General features: G+C 38.8%; 1 protein-coding gene across 7 annotated transcripts in view; it reads right to left on the reverse strand.

The window, feature by feature from the left end:
* LARP1B (La ribonucleoprotein 1B) overlaps nt 1-15,055 on the reverse strand; it is a 33,324-nt gene that overhangs the window by 2,534 nt on the left and 15,735 nt on the right. For 2 of the 7 annotated variants that reach the window (XM_071808065.1, XM_065836725.2), the window contains 13 exons: nt 13,544-13,699; nt 13,147-13,315; nt 9,271-9,415; nt 8,830-9,004; nt 7,291-7,439; nt 6,413-6,778; nt 4,556-4,679; nt 3,479-3,690; nt 2,977-3,083; nt 2,318-2,478; nt 1,866-2,010; nt 541-650; nt 176-303 (listed from right to left, as the gene is read on the reverse strand). In XM_071808065.1, coding sequence (XP_071664166.1) covers nt 176-303; nt 541-650; nt 1,866-2,010; nt 2,318-2,478; nt 2,977-3,083; nt 3,479-3,690; nt 4,556-4,679; nt 6,413-6,778; nt 7,291-7,439; nt 8,830-9,004; nt 9,271-9,415; nt 13,147-13,315; nt 13,544-13,699 — 2,147 coding nt within the window. Of the gene's footprint in view, nt 1-175; nt 304-540; nt 651-1,865; nt 2,011-2,317; nt 2,479-2,976; nt 3,084-3,478; nt 3,691-4,555; nt 4,680-6,412; nt 6,779-7,290; nt 7,440-8,829; nt 9,005-9,270; nt 9,416-12,128; nt 12,379-13,146; nt 13,316-13,543; nt 13,700-15,055 lie in introns of those variants that run through there. The other 5 variants (XM_065836728.2, XM_065836727.2, XM_065836730.2 and 2 more) reach the window with 5 other exon arrangements.

The raw sequence follows: 15,055 nt of genomic DNA on the forward strand, positions 1-15,055 counted from the left end.
AGTGTTGAAGTCGTCAGTCTTTCCAAACGACAAACTATTTTTTGCTATTTATTTCATTACACAATAAAAAGGCATCAATGGAACCATATTTTGGGTCAAAAAAGAATCTCAGTTTACCTTGAAGGAAAAATATTTGTACACCCAATATTTATCTAAAATAGGTATTGAAACTTACATCCACTCTGAAGTCCTCCAGTCTCTTAAATTTACTAAGGTATTCTTGCAGTTTGGGGTCAATAGCTGGAGTCTTGTGTTGAGAATATTTTAGATAAGCCCAGAATTTTTCCAGTCCATATAGCTGACCTAATAACAGAAAAAGATAATTTTACCAATTTATAAAGGTCAGACTTAATTAAAAAATTAAAAAAATTAAAAACTTAATTATTCACTGGTAACTATATGCTTAAGAGAACTGTAAAATAAAAGGAACACGAACAAAAGCTGCTCTTGGGTTATTTAACAAGTCAGTGCCAAGGAACTGGGATTATCTCCCAGCTGAAGTTACCCCAGTGTGAGCAGTGACTGGCTTATGATAATTACCAGCTTCATAGTCTCTCTTGGTTTCTTCTTGGAAATCCTTGAATATTTCTTGCCTGAACTTCTTTTCTAGGCCATAGCTGTAAAATCTAAACAAACATTCCAATCCGTACCTGTAAGAGAACAAAGAGGTATGAAAATCTTACACATACACTCCCCAGAAGGATACAAGTTTTCAGTGTCTCCTTACATTTAAGTAAATGGCATAGTCTATTTTACCCTTCTCCAAAAAACAAAACAAAACAAACAAATAAACAAAAAAACCCCACAAACCAAAAAACTTGCTTTTCACAGCTATTTTTACTTGACTTATTCCTCTGTAACAACTCCACAAATAATCCAAACTGACTCAGGAAAGGCAGGTTTGTCCCACGGTTTTAACTTAAGAACTACAGACACTATACACATGTACGAAAGACAAAAAAACACCCAAACACCACAAAACCAAAAACCAAACACAACACGCAAAAAACCCCAACAACCAAACACGCACAAAAACCCCATCTGCGTAGGGCAGGACTGTGTTCTCTCAGCAGCAGGGTTTCTGGCTTGGTAGGCAGCAACGCTGCGGCTTTGGCTGCCGCACGGTCACCAGAGCTGCCTCAGACAGCTGGGACCTCCTGTTCTGCATTCACTGGCTGTCACCTTAGACCCTTTTAGAGCCTTCGGAAGTTTCTCCTGGTAAGTGTATCCCTGGATAATCGCAGAGGATCAAGACAGCTCAGAGCAGAGACAAGGTATTAGTAAAGCCACCCCTGCAGCCCAGGGTCTGTCGCTGCCGTCTCAGACAAGGTATCTGCACTTCGGGATCTCCACGGCCAGTCCGGCCTCACTTGGCACTCAGAACATTGGGTGACCTTCTCTCTTTGGTGAGGGAAACGGGCAGGGAGTGAAAGGAAGGGAATAACATCAAAAAGCTCCGGAGGCAGTAGTAATATCCTTTGGGGTCATTTTTTCTGGTATTTTTAGAAGGCAAGAAGCAGTCTGAACAAGCTGAATGAGGTTAAGAATGTCTTCACCTACAGAACGATGAATCTCATGAGCATTTAGTAAGTACAGAGCTGACTTGTCACAGTCAAGTTACAGGATTTTTTAGAATTCAGGACCAGTGACAAGTCAGGAAATGCTGTATGTTTAGCTATTTATCTGCAAAGCACAAATATATGCAAACAGTTTTTTGGCATTAAAATAGCATGCAGATTTTAAAGTTTTACAAAGAGTCAAAGCTAATACTAAAAACGTTCACCTCAGCCATACATTAACTTCAGAGTCATTAAGATGAACGGTAAGACCTCAACAGTTTTTAACTTCCAGAAAGAGCTGAATACCTGTAGTGTTCTTTTGCATCGTCTAGAGCAAGCTGTCTAAATTCTTCATACATTTTCCTGTTAAAGTGATCTCTCAGGAAAAAGGACCAGAAACGAAAAAGTGTGTTCATTTCTTGGGACTGGCCAATTCCCAACCGTTTCCTCTCTAGTGCGGAGGGAAAAAAAAGAGCTATTTTTAATTTTTCAGCAGAGTATTTTCAGGTGCTTTCCCATTAGTAATACATACACAAGATCTTCAAGTAGCTTTAGTTAAAATTTGAGGGTATTTTTTTTTTGTCAGGGAATTTAAAGTTAAATGCAAAGCAGAGTTCATAAAATATAAACGTTAAATAAATTTTCTTTTCCTTCCCAAGAAAAAATTAAGAATAACGAACAATGTGGAAAAAGCTGGTATCAGATGACACCTGGTAACTTCTACCTAAAATGTTAGGATGTGCCTTTTAGCAGCTTACCCGCTAGACACCTTCGACGATATTTGTGGTACACATGTTGAGTGAAGCCATTTTCCTTTAACAGTTCATGAGAAGGATGCTGGAACTTTGGGAGAGAATTTGGGGTACACCCGTAACTTCCTGCTAGTGGAGCTCCTTCTGAAGGCGAAGCATTGGAACTGCTGAAGGAAAAAAAAAAATAGAACAAAACCACCATGACACATTTTTGTCCAAGCAGTGCTTTTCTACACAGTCAGTTTTCAACCATTCTCATCTACACACGAGCTGTCAGAATAGTGCGGTCACCTGATGACCACTACAATGGGTCCCACGTGCACCTCAAGAAAATCACATTCTGTGCCAACATGTCAAAAACCAGGCCGTTTTGGACAACAACAGTGAAGCACTACTGTAAGGCTTGGTTTTTAAATGATCATTTAAAAGCAAACAAAATGACTGAAGTGAACATCAGTACTTCAAGCAATATTATGCTACTATAGCATAGATCCAAGAACACTGTGAGAACAGTCTAGTTAGCTTACTTCCAAACAGCCTCGTATTGTTTTTTCTTTCTTGATGGCTCTTTTCTTGCTTCCATTATATTGGCCACAGCCTGTTTCTTCATTAGCAGTGAGAACTAATGACATTGCAACAAATTTTCTATGACAAAGAAAATTTACCTCACAGAGGAAGTCCTGGGCCTGTGGTCTCTGGAATCCATCACCCAACCAACGTGACACTCTAAAGGAGGATTTGTACTGTGTCGTGTTTTTCTTTTTCTTGGAGCCTAAGAAAGTAAAAGAAGTATTTATTTCCCTAATTTTTCACTGATTTTCTCCCTCTTAAAACAGAGTCCTAAAAATGCTATATTCTATCTAACACATTATAAAGTCACAACATTCCAGTCTCATAATCTAAAGATTCATTTTCTGTAACAAACTGAAAATCTTTAGACATTACAGTTTTTCATCAAGGACTTTTAAGAAATGTTACAAAGAAAACTCAGAAACCACTTTGTAGAAATAAAAAAAGAATTAACATGGTAAATATTTTTTAGGATAAACAATAAAAAAGTACAAGTGTTTCACTTTTTGCCTTTTCATGATTGTTAAATTCTCTGCACAGACATGAATTTTCCAAGCTTTTTCTGGTTTTAAAGAAATATCACGTCTCCCCATTTACCTTTACATCAACAGATTGTGCTGCTTTAACAACAGGATAGAACCTGGGTGTTTTGTTGGGATCCTGCAGCCTTGGGGTGCGAGGTGTTCGTGGGGTGACGCCAGGGTGAACGCAGGGAGAATCTGGAACTGCTGTTGGCAATGATCGAGCCATTGCTGCTGCTGGCAGTACTTCGATACTTGACAAATCAGAAGCCACCTCCTCTGCTAAATCTGTAGGCAGGAAGGAAAAACCTCCATTTTCAAGACAAAGTTAGGATTTCAAAGCCTAAACTCCCCTACTATCTAGTACCTTAAAGGCCTGTTGAATTTCAAGGGAACTACACCGTTCACAAAAGGACAGTTGAAGTTACAAAAAGCACTTGATGTAGAAGCAGTACAAACTGACTGCTCAAAACTATGGAATCAATATTTCAGGCAGGCATTTGCTAGAAAATTCAAATCTATTTCTTTCTTACCTGTTTGTTATTTTCTATTCACATTAGCAAAGTAATGGAAAGTAAACATTTGTGAAAGTGTAACCACCTTCTTGCCTTTTGGTGAGGTGGTTTTTTTCAATAACTTTAAAGATGCTATTAGCACGTGTCCTAGTAAACGTTAATAATAATACCGTATCAGAAACACCTTGAAAGATAAGGTTTGAACATTGTGACTGCTCAGTAATGTTATGATAAAACTAGAAGATTCTTCTAACCTCTCTTCCTTCTACTCCATTTCCCATAAAAATCCAGGTTTCTAGAAGATGTTTCACAACATTGCTACCTATTACTTTACACATTGTAAATGCCAAGTTACCCAGCAAGGACCTGGTGTTGGTATATGGTGACAAGAAGACAGAACATTGCCTGTTGATGCTCACATATATCCTGAAAAGTCCTAGTAGCAGCTTCTTCTAATGCAACGGAAGCCATGGTACCGATAAACAGCTGATTATTTAAAAAATCAGAAAAAAAAAAAAAGCCCCTCGGACTACTGACTGAACCAAAATTAAAATATTACCCAGGCAGAAAGCATTAACACACCTACAAAATGGTTCTCCAGTACACGGATTCTAAGAAACAAACTTTGTATTACTTACCTTTCTTACCTTTCTGTAACCCTGGAGGAACTTCTTGCGTTGGATCAGCAATCGGTTCTGGTGCAAGGTTGTAACATTCTTCTTTGCTAATGAGATTTAGCTTCTTAAAGTTCTCAATCTCTTGCTGAATTTAGAGAAAGCAAATTGTAAATACAAATCACGGTAACAGATATCATCCTGAGGAATGGGTGAATTTCATAAAAGAGAAAACAAACAAGCCAGAATTGACAGGCAGCTACCTGTACACAGCCAGCACAGATTTCGTGTAAGAAGATGGAAGCAGTCTCCAGCACACACTGTCAAAACATTGCCATGAACACTGTATGTAACCTTCCTCTAGCTACAAGAAACAGTTGTGCCAACAAATGGGTGAATGGAGCCAGGTAAGGCCAACTACATATGATTGTTCACAGACAAATAGGAACAAGATATAACTGAGATCCTGTCCCTTGCCAAGCCCCAAACCATCCCTTCTGCAGTAAGTGTGCCAAGGAAGGTCCTAGCAATTCAGCAATTTTAGCCATTTCCCTTTCTCAGGCTACATCTATAGAAAAGCCAGTGTTTGTAAATAAAGTGTTCAGCCTTTTTGGTTTTTTTTAGGACTGGTAGCTTAAAACGCAAAAGGACAGGATTTTCCAAGATGCATGGCAGCATCTCCAATCACTCATGCCCCTACTCAACTGAAGATGAGGTGCCACATGTGTGTGCGTGAAAAATCTTGTTTAAATCATTGCCAAGTGCATAACAACAACAACAATTAAAATTTCTCTCGCTGTGTGCTAGTTCTCGCTCTCCTCCTCCAGTCTACTGGCTTTCTTGGTCCATTTCCTTTGTAATAAAAACTCCGTATTCTGAATTCTACCTTCATTTCTGGCTCTTATTCTCAACATTCACCTCTACCTCTGCCAGCTTTTTTTCGTACCCGCCTGCTCCATTTCTCCCTTAAACTACTTTCCCCCCACCCATCCAGGCTTTGCACTGATGCACAGATACAGCTGCTCCCCTCACTGATTATTGTTTAGGTACTTCTGTATTTCTGTACACATAATATCTGCTAGTGGTACCATAGAATTGCCTACAGATGCACCACTGGCTTTGCTTCACTCGCACAAAATAAGGGGTTTCTTAATAATCCAAGAGCAGTGAGCAACAGCACTGCACTGTGCCATGTTGACCTCTGCCTATGAAGGGCTGGAGTTCAACTCATCTGTAATTTTACAGTTGCTTAGTATACAAAAAAAAAAAAAAAAATTAAAATTAAAAAAAAAGGAAAAAAAAAATCACAAAGCTGACAATCTTGCAAAGTTTTGAAAACCTCAAAGACCTGGGCCTACACACAGGCTAGAAACTAAAAGAGCTTCCATAAAAAATAAGGTGCACAATCCAAACTTTCAGTTGCTTCCAGAGCAATCATTCTAACAAGTTACAAGGGAAACAGAACGTTAGTAAAAAAACTACTTTAGAATGACTGCTTTACCTTCCTCCCTCTTTCATCTCATCTCAGACATGTGCCCCCTTCCCCTATGGCAGGGGTTTGCAAATGTTACGAAACAAACTATTCATAGAACAAGAAAACACTGGAAAAGTTGAACCATCTCCAAAATGTTAAAAGTAGTTCTAAAAAACATTCAATGTTTCTGGTCAAATCTGTAACAAGAAAAACTTGCTGGTTTTGCTTTCAACTGTTTACATTATCAAAATAAAGATAATTCAATGAAGCTGTAAATTCAACTACTATTGACACTTTTCTTTTTTGAAAGAGTAGCATTTTGTAATTACATAGCAGAGGGCTGAAATTAATTTTGGAACTGTCTAGACAGCTATGGTAGTTTTCAGGTCAAAAATGAAGATATTTACCTTCATGATAGTGTCATTTTCAGTTTGCTCCGTCCACAAATCCTGTTCATAATAGTACAAGCCATCATTAATAACTTTAGCAAGTTCTGATGTAATTTTTGCATGGCATACATGGTTGCCAGTATGGTCTCCACCAAGGTGTTTTCTCATATATGGTGGTGTCTGTGTTACAATCAAAATCTTGTTTACGTCCTGATCATCAATTTCATATTCTGAATCGCTGTCTGACCAATCAGCAAATTTATTCTTCCGACCTTGAACTTGTTCCATCTCCTCATCAAACATAAAATCAAGTTCTTCCTGTTCTTGTTCCTCTGGAGGTGGCTGTTGGTGATCTGATGTTTGATCAGGTATAGGAACACTTTCCTAAGTTAGAAAAGGTGATGTATTTTATATTTGAATTGAATAGTGAGTATCCAAAATGGGAGACAAATAGAACACGATAGAACATTTGCAATAAATGAATGTATGGGAATTAGAAACAATACAGCCACTTTCAGATGTTTATTACATAAATTACTGTTCTAAATAATTCTGCCATAAGCTTTTAGAACAATCCTCAATGTGCATTACAACACATTTTTCAATAACCAACAGGAACAACTGTCCCCTCAGTGGAGAAAGAAAAAACAAAAAACAAACAAAAAAACCCACGCACACAGTATTTCCTTTTCATTTTGGTGAGGTTTGGATCAGGATTTTAAGCACATTTAGTTATTCCGGGTATGGCAGAGTGAGAAGTACACACACTAACAGTATTGAACTATCAAGTATTACATATGTTAAGACATGAAAAATCTTGTTTTACCGTATAATCTGAAAGTTGGCAGGTTTTGCATTTGTTTATTTAACCATAAGTTAAAGGGTTTTGATTTTACCTTTAGTTTGACTGTGGGTGCATGATGCCTCTTCTTCACTTCTATCCAAGGCTCAGAGTCCAAGTCAGGCAAACTTGTAGACAATCCTTTAGACATTGTCTGAAAATTACTCGTTTCAGTGTTTTCCTTTGGAGAACTTGGTGCAGACTCTAGCATTGGAAAACAGCAGTTCAGTTCCCATCAGGGCCTGTTCTGTTTGATTTTTAATGGTTTCAGTAGCCTTTCTTCTAACCACAGTACCATTTTTCTAGCTCTATGGTTAAATATAACACTTATCAGCAGAATTTCTTTTCATTTTTAGATCCTGGTTTTGTTAAAAACAAGTTTCTCTTTCAGTGAATTTTCCTGTCAGCTAAAGCCTTCCTACTAACTGCACTTTTCTGAAAGTTAGATACGTTTTGGTAGACATAGCAATGGAATGCAAGATCATTGATAAGTATGGATGCACGTCCCACGAGAGCAGTGAACTGAAACACATGACCAAAAACTGACCGACTAAGTATTCCATCCCATGATACTTCGCATAAAAGTGGGAGATCATGAGGATCTTGTCCCTTTTCCCTATGGCCGACATTAGGAGAGGACCTTGCTGGTCGTCCCTGCGAACTGAGGCCTAGTGACAGGCTGAATCCAGCTCCGGTTGGCTGCAGAGTCTAGTCCAGGACTTCAGGTGCCGGCCCTACATCTGCCAGAGCAGTTGCTGGGACTTTCAAGATTAGTTTTGTGTATTTTGTATTGTTTTCTCTATTTTATTCGTAGCATTAGTAAAACATTTTTTAATTTTTCCAACTCTCTCCTCTCAGTCCTTCTTTCCCTCCCAATCACCTGTCCTTAGTGGGAGGAGAGGAGGGGGAGGCTAAAGGGGAAATGGAGGGGAGAGTGGGTTAACAATACATCTGCCACAGTTTGTCACCCTGCAATCAAACCTTGACAGCAACTTATTTACATAAGAAAGTAGCTAACAGTTTGAGAAAAATTATGTGTTATTCAGAAAAGAAGAAGAGCACATAGGGACTGTTTTCTCTTCATCATTCTCTAGCTCTATGGATGATTGCCTAACTCAGTCTTCAGTTTTCCCTTTTACCTCCAGCCAACATTTTAGTAAAAAGATTTCCTTGCCAAGGGCTGTCAGCAAACAAAGCCATCTCCTACTAATAATGTCAATGAGATCCCCATCCAAAGCCAGGGTGCACCAAACAGCAAGTTAACTTCCAGCTGTTACCAAAATGAAGCAGATTTTATGACTAATTTAAGATTACTATTACTACTTCTACTACCACTGCTAATAAGGAACCGTAGTCCATTATACTATATTCTGGATACTATATTCTGGAGAATGTTCGCAGCCGTAACGCGTAAGACACATTTTTAATGGATTTCACATCAGCCATGTGACTTGGCAACTGCAATGCTGACAGGCGTATGAGCCGAATAAATGGTTACCAAATGTACAACTTCTATTATGAAATCAGTAGCAAGAAGCAAATACCCTAACCTAGAGAGTCCTAAACTTATGTTTCTATAAAATAAATTCTTTACCAGTATGTGAGTCAAAAATTTGGCCTGGTATGAATTCTGGACAATTGATGAGCTGAGAAAAGTCAGTCGGTGGCAGGCTGCATGGAGGGGGACCTGGAATTGGCCACTTTTCTGGATTGACCCTTTTTCTTATCCTCTGATCCACAGTTTCAACTTCTGTACTGTCCTTTAGGGCCTGTGTGCGAAGCATATTATAGGTTTTAAAACCTCACATATCCAGTACCACCGCCCAAAAAACCACAAACAAACAAAACAATAACAAAACAAACAAACCAACCCACAAAACTTTGCAATTTAATAGCAAAAATCGTTTATAAAAGAGTTTATAAAATCCTTATCACAGCAAACAGAAATTTTTCTTAACTTCATAGCACTGACTTTAAATGGCAGTACAAGATTAACGAAGCAGCTTTCTACATACATACTTCAGAATTCTTTTACCTCCAAAATGAGTGCAGCATTTGTAGTCAGAGCCTGCATCCGACGGAAGCTAGCAATCAATGAAACAGGCAGAAATCCTTGTTGGTCCATCTTTCTCCTCAGAAAGAAGTCTCTTTCCAAATTTTCTGTGCTGAAATAATACTCGCTGCAGAAAGAAACATGTGAAGATGAGCATATTATAGGTTAAAGAAAACCCTAAAAAAGCAACTTAGAGATTCACTGTTAAAGTCTTCCATTAAATCAGAGCATATTTGTCATCAACAAAATCCTTCTTTCAACAGGTGTATCATTACAAGTATGACTTACAGAACAGCATGCATGCTCAACACATTAAGAGACTTACAGTCCAGTACATACGGGTATAAATCAAAAACTCGTTACAACATTTGCATATATGAGCTGCATAAGGAAAAACTACGCTCGATTTTTTCATTCACCCATCCTCTTCCTTATTACTTACATGAACAGAAGAAAACAACATTCTCTTAGCCTCCATATAGATGAAGGACACCTACTGCTTATAGTCAGGGCATAAGTTATTTCCAAGCAGTATCAGCGCACCTTCATCCTCAACTGTTAGTTTTTTCCCAGTTCCAGTACATTACAAGGTTTAAATATCCTATCTGAGTGTTGAGGCACGTCTATGTGCTCTGAATCACTACTTCAAGCATGCTTGTGGGAAGATGAGAAAACAAAAATAGTAATTCTGTATTTGTCATGAAACTGTACCAAAAGGCACAACAATCCATGGAGAAAGGTAAAGTCTAAAAGAAGAGATGATTTTTAGTGGATAAAGAAGGACCATTTCAGGAATGTGACAATACCACAGAACAAGAGAGACAAGGGACAAGGACACAGCAGAAACACTAATCTTCTTAAACAATGGAGTTGCTCTATGAAAAGATCAGGGTGTCGAGATGCTTTACACTTAGTACAGAGACAAAGTAAGGAATTCAAATCATGATCTGTCATACAATGCAATGGAAGGAGAAGAAATCCTATGGAAAAGAATGGAAAGAAGATTATCATGGTGACTAAAATCTAGGCCTTTCACAGAGTTTACACATCATACCATGATTTTGTTTATTACGTCCAAGGAATACTACTCCCTCGTTAGGTTCATGACAATGTCGGTAGGGAAATATTTAACGGAGAACAGTTCAAAATTCTACAACACAAAACCAGAGGTAGTGCAAAATAAAACAAGAGAGCATTAAAACGCTGAGGAAAAAGAACCCCACATGCAAACATAAATAGTTGATTCTAATTTCAACAAAATATAAAATGCTAAGTGTCTCCACTGAAGTTGAGCTCAAGGCCGGAGTTATCAAAAGGAGAGGACTGTGATGCCATCATTGAGAAGGATAAGCTTGATATAATTTCTTTCTATAAATTTTGGTAAAGAAATTGGAAGCAAAAGCTCTCTATATGAAACACTGAGCTCCAAGACAGAACGAATACAAAGTCTCAAAGTTAGACAAGACATAGGACAAATGAAAACACTGCCATTAAATCAGAGTGAACAGAGAAGAGAATAAGGCTTTCAGAAAATTAAGCTCTTGCTCAGAGCTACGTAAACTGATCAGCAAAGCACCTGCACACAAAGAGGTTTCCTTCAAGAGTATTCTATTCAGTGTTCTGAACTGCTATACTTCTTCTTTTCCCCTCCCCATCTTGAAGATAAGCAAGCACAAAAGCCATGTACCAACATTCTACTAATGTTACCTTTACAGTCATACAGTAAAGGTAAAATCTTGTAAGGATTCACATAGTTAAAAACTCCACAAGCAGAAAGGGACAATGACTGAACTGCCTCACTTGATGTCCATCACTCTAGAAAAAGGAATGTGAAAGACCATTAATGATAAATGAAGACAATGCACAAGCTTGCTCCAAGTAGAAGGGCAAACCTAAACACACACACACACACCCTCCAGCTTTTCTTTTTCATTTTCCTCCAAGTCCCTTCGCTTATTCTTGAATTGATGCAGAATTGGATGTATGTCTGAACTTCAGTTTATTTCTTTATTTTTTAAAGAGGACTTGAATAAAGATCTGCTGTATGTTGCAGACTGAGGAGTTGCTAAGCACTGAAACTTTTAAGACTGACAACTTCAGCCTGTAATTAAAAACATTAAAGATATTTTTGTATGTAATACAAATACTGCTCTCTCCTGTACATCAAGCTGGTTTGTGGAACAAGTATAAACGGCTTGATAGCAATATATTTCTTACTGTAACTGCACATGGACTCAGTTGCACACAGCCTCTAAGACTTTTCCCTATTAAGCAGGTAAACTGTTTTAAAATTCAAACCAATCTCACTTCTCTAATATATGCTGATTTATCTGGGACTCCATAAGGAACTCTGAGACATCACATTTCTGTGTAGCTTTATTCTGTATAAACTTCCTTCTTTGGCATAGTCACTTTAATATTTTATAACTAAATTATGAAAGGCAGACAAAACCATCCCCATTTAGAAGCTAATAACAGGTAACTGATGAATAAAGTCTGTTTCCCATAATCTTTTAATGTGATAAAAGAAGTGACAACAAAACCACTTTTTCGGGTTTTTTTTTTTTTTTAAGGAGTACAAAAATAGTGAAGTTATGCTCTAAACCTGCTCAAGAATCTCCCTTTTTCTCATGGAAAGCAAACTCCATAATCAAACTGCCTTAGGAGTTTACACGAGACAAGCAACCAAAGGCTTTCCTTAGCCAGCCATGCCAAGTCTTCTATTGACACCTGCCAACCTCTCGTTGCTAAAAGAAAATACAAATATAACCAGGAGTCAGATGTGACCAATGCTGTAACTGACATTTTTCTCAGCAGAGGGGGACATCATCATGTCCTACCTTAGAAGGTCTGGATTCTACACTGCATGCCCAGAAATCTGGCCAACAGTGGAGTGTCTGTGCTCCTCCCTCACTTGTCTGAGGACAGTGCAGGCCGATTATCCTGACATGGGGGTACATGTCCACTGTCAGGTGTCATAGGGGCCTGGCAGCAAGAGTAACAAAAAAGACTGCAATAGAAGTTTTGAAGTTGATAGCCACATGCCAGATACTTTCTGCCCTTAAAGAGGCTTTTTTCTTCCTTTTTGCGTCAACTGTAACAAAAGAAGCAAGAATACAATAAGCAAGTTGCTTTATGGAATACGAGGGCAATCAAAAACCACCACGAAGGCAGCGCAGAGAAATGCCATTGCAAGTACAGAAGATGAAATATCTGCCAGTGGTGGAAACTGTCTCTTTAAAATGAACTAGTGGTTTCCAGGCCCTTTTTGACATGCCTCCTGGTGACAATCAGTCTTCCAGATGGTTTCTCCTTGCCTAATGGTGCACATGAGAAAGTAAACATTTCAGATTATTGAAAAATCAAGTACCATTGCAAAACCACTCTCTTTCAATTAAATGTTTCAGGTGAAACACTCTGAAAATATAAGACTAACAAGACTTCTCAAAGTGAAATTGAGAGCAAGCAGGGGAGACCTCTAGCTACATCACCCAAGAAAAGCTTTACAGGCAAACACCAACAGTACTCAAAAGCACAAGCTCAGAGACATCCATATCTCAATTACATGACAACATAAAAAGAGGGCTATGTACCATAAATAAAGCAGGTATACGAGTTAGAGCCAGACTACAGCACACGATGCAGAACAGCTTCCTTATAATTCCTCCCCATCGCTCAAGTTTTTCCACCCCACTGTCAATAAATTCAAACTGACACTGGTGATGGTCAAATCAAAAAGTTAAACTGAAATGCATTAATATCCTTCTTTATATAGATAGTAGGGATTCAACACTGAAATGAGTTATTTTAACTTAACTAGTTCTCTAAAAATATTTGTCCATTAAACAATCTACTTACATTTGATGTTTTATATATTCTTTGAGAAGTGCTTCATCCACAGAATACATCTGCACTCCTGTTCCGTCACCATAGTAATACATCATACTAGCACTAAGCTCAGGTTGAAACACTGGGTCAGTTCCTTCACCATACAGTTCCTGATAACCAACTGAATATTCAAAGTTCACTTCAAAATAAAGGAGAACATAAAAGAAAGATGATGAAAAATATTAAGTCGAGCACACAAATACTTTAAGGCAAGATACACACTGCTATTTTACTGTTGGTTTTCAGTATCTGATTTTAAAAAGACTCAAGTTACTTAGTTATATTACGTTACAGGATATGTTTTTCGAGACAACTCTTACTTCATGTGCAAACAATAACATTATAAAAACAGTTTTAAAGCATATACTTCTCTGCATACTTCTGGGGTTTCCCCTGCCTCGTCCTCTTCCTCTGCCTCTACCTCTTCCTCTGCCTCTGGAGAATCCTCGAACACTGCCACCCTCACTTCTCACACTGCACACTTCGTCATGATCATCTCTCTTTTCTCTATCACGACGCCAATCTTTAAGAGAAAAAAGCACAATACTTGCAATAGTAATTAAATATCACAGGATAATTAAGCAGTCTCCGATTTATTCCTAGGTATTAACAAGAAAACATTGCAGTGAAAAACGTGTGTCTCCGCTTTCCGGATGCTCAGAAAGTCCGAAGGAAATGGCACTGCAGAATACCTCATCAGTGACAAAAAGGCCTTTGTAACACGGAGTTCTCAGCTTGGGCCCAGGCAATCCACTGACTCAGCCATGCTGGCTAGAGCAGAAGGGCAGATATGAAGTTGCAGGGGTGAAAGGGTGAGGTTCCACCAGCCATGCCTAAGGGCGAGTCAGGCAGAAGCTCTTAGCAATAAAGAAGAGTAAACAGGCTTGACTAGCAGTCAGTCTCAAATGCTTCTGAAGCAACTGGACACTCCGGCGCCAGCTCAGGGATTGCAGTACCTACGATGGGCATGGGACAGGAAAGAACGATCACACAGTTCTCCTTCTAGGCAAGGTAATACAGTCTCCTCCACTGAACAGCTCGCAGCACCTAGAGAGAGCTGGGAAGAGCTGTCAGCTCTTGATCCTGCTCCGCGTGGGATTTCCACAGCAATGGCTCTCTGGAGAGTCCCTTCTGTTCCCCCTCCCCGACCCTGCCCATTTAACAGCAATCATTTATTCTCCACTGGTCATGCCCTAAACTGAGCTTTTAAATTAAGAACCAGTTCTTGGTAACACACACAAATTTAAGATGATTCTGTGACAATCTCTGGAAGATTTCCACATAAGTATGTAGCCTGCACATGACAAAAGACCTGAAACAGACCCCAGGGACTTCAGCTCCACTCATCACACAACTTCAAGACAGGTGTAATTCTCACTTTACCCATGAGAGAAAACAAAGCCCTCTCTCACACACACTCCCCCTCACTTTTCCTAACATTCTGAGACTTCCATCTTCAGTCAGTCACCCTTGTTTAAAGTTTCTCCAAGTTGTAATTGGATTGTCTTCCAGATTCCGGGGGCCTCTTTGTCAGTGGAGTGCCTGGGAATGCAGCCCCTATCTGAGCAAATTGAGACTTGCTAGATTTAATGCAAGACTGAAGAAAGATATGGTTCTCTGTTCATATTAAAAATCTTGTTTCACTAGAAACTATTTTAATGAACCCTACAACAAAATATGTACACTCATACATTCAGGTTGTTGTACTTCATATTCTGTCAAATAAGACTCCAAATTTATGAATATCATAATCTGTATGTGCACATCTCACTGGGAGTTTGGACCTTAGCCCTTGCACGTGCAGCCTTCAAGACCTCAAATACACGGGCATCATCTGAATTGTTCCCCAAATCAGTTTCATTTTTGCACTCTGAGAGTA

Source organism: Patagioenas fasciata, chromosome 4 (genome assembly GCF_037038585.1).
Source record: "Patagioenas fasciata isolate bPatFas1 chromosome 4, bPatFas1.hap1, whole genome shotgun sequence".
Taxonomy (NCBI): domain Eukaryota; kingdom Metazoa; phylum Chordata; class Aves; order Columbiformes; family Columbidae; genus Patagioenas; species Patagioenas fasciata.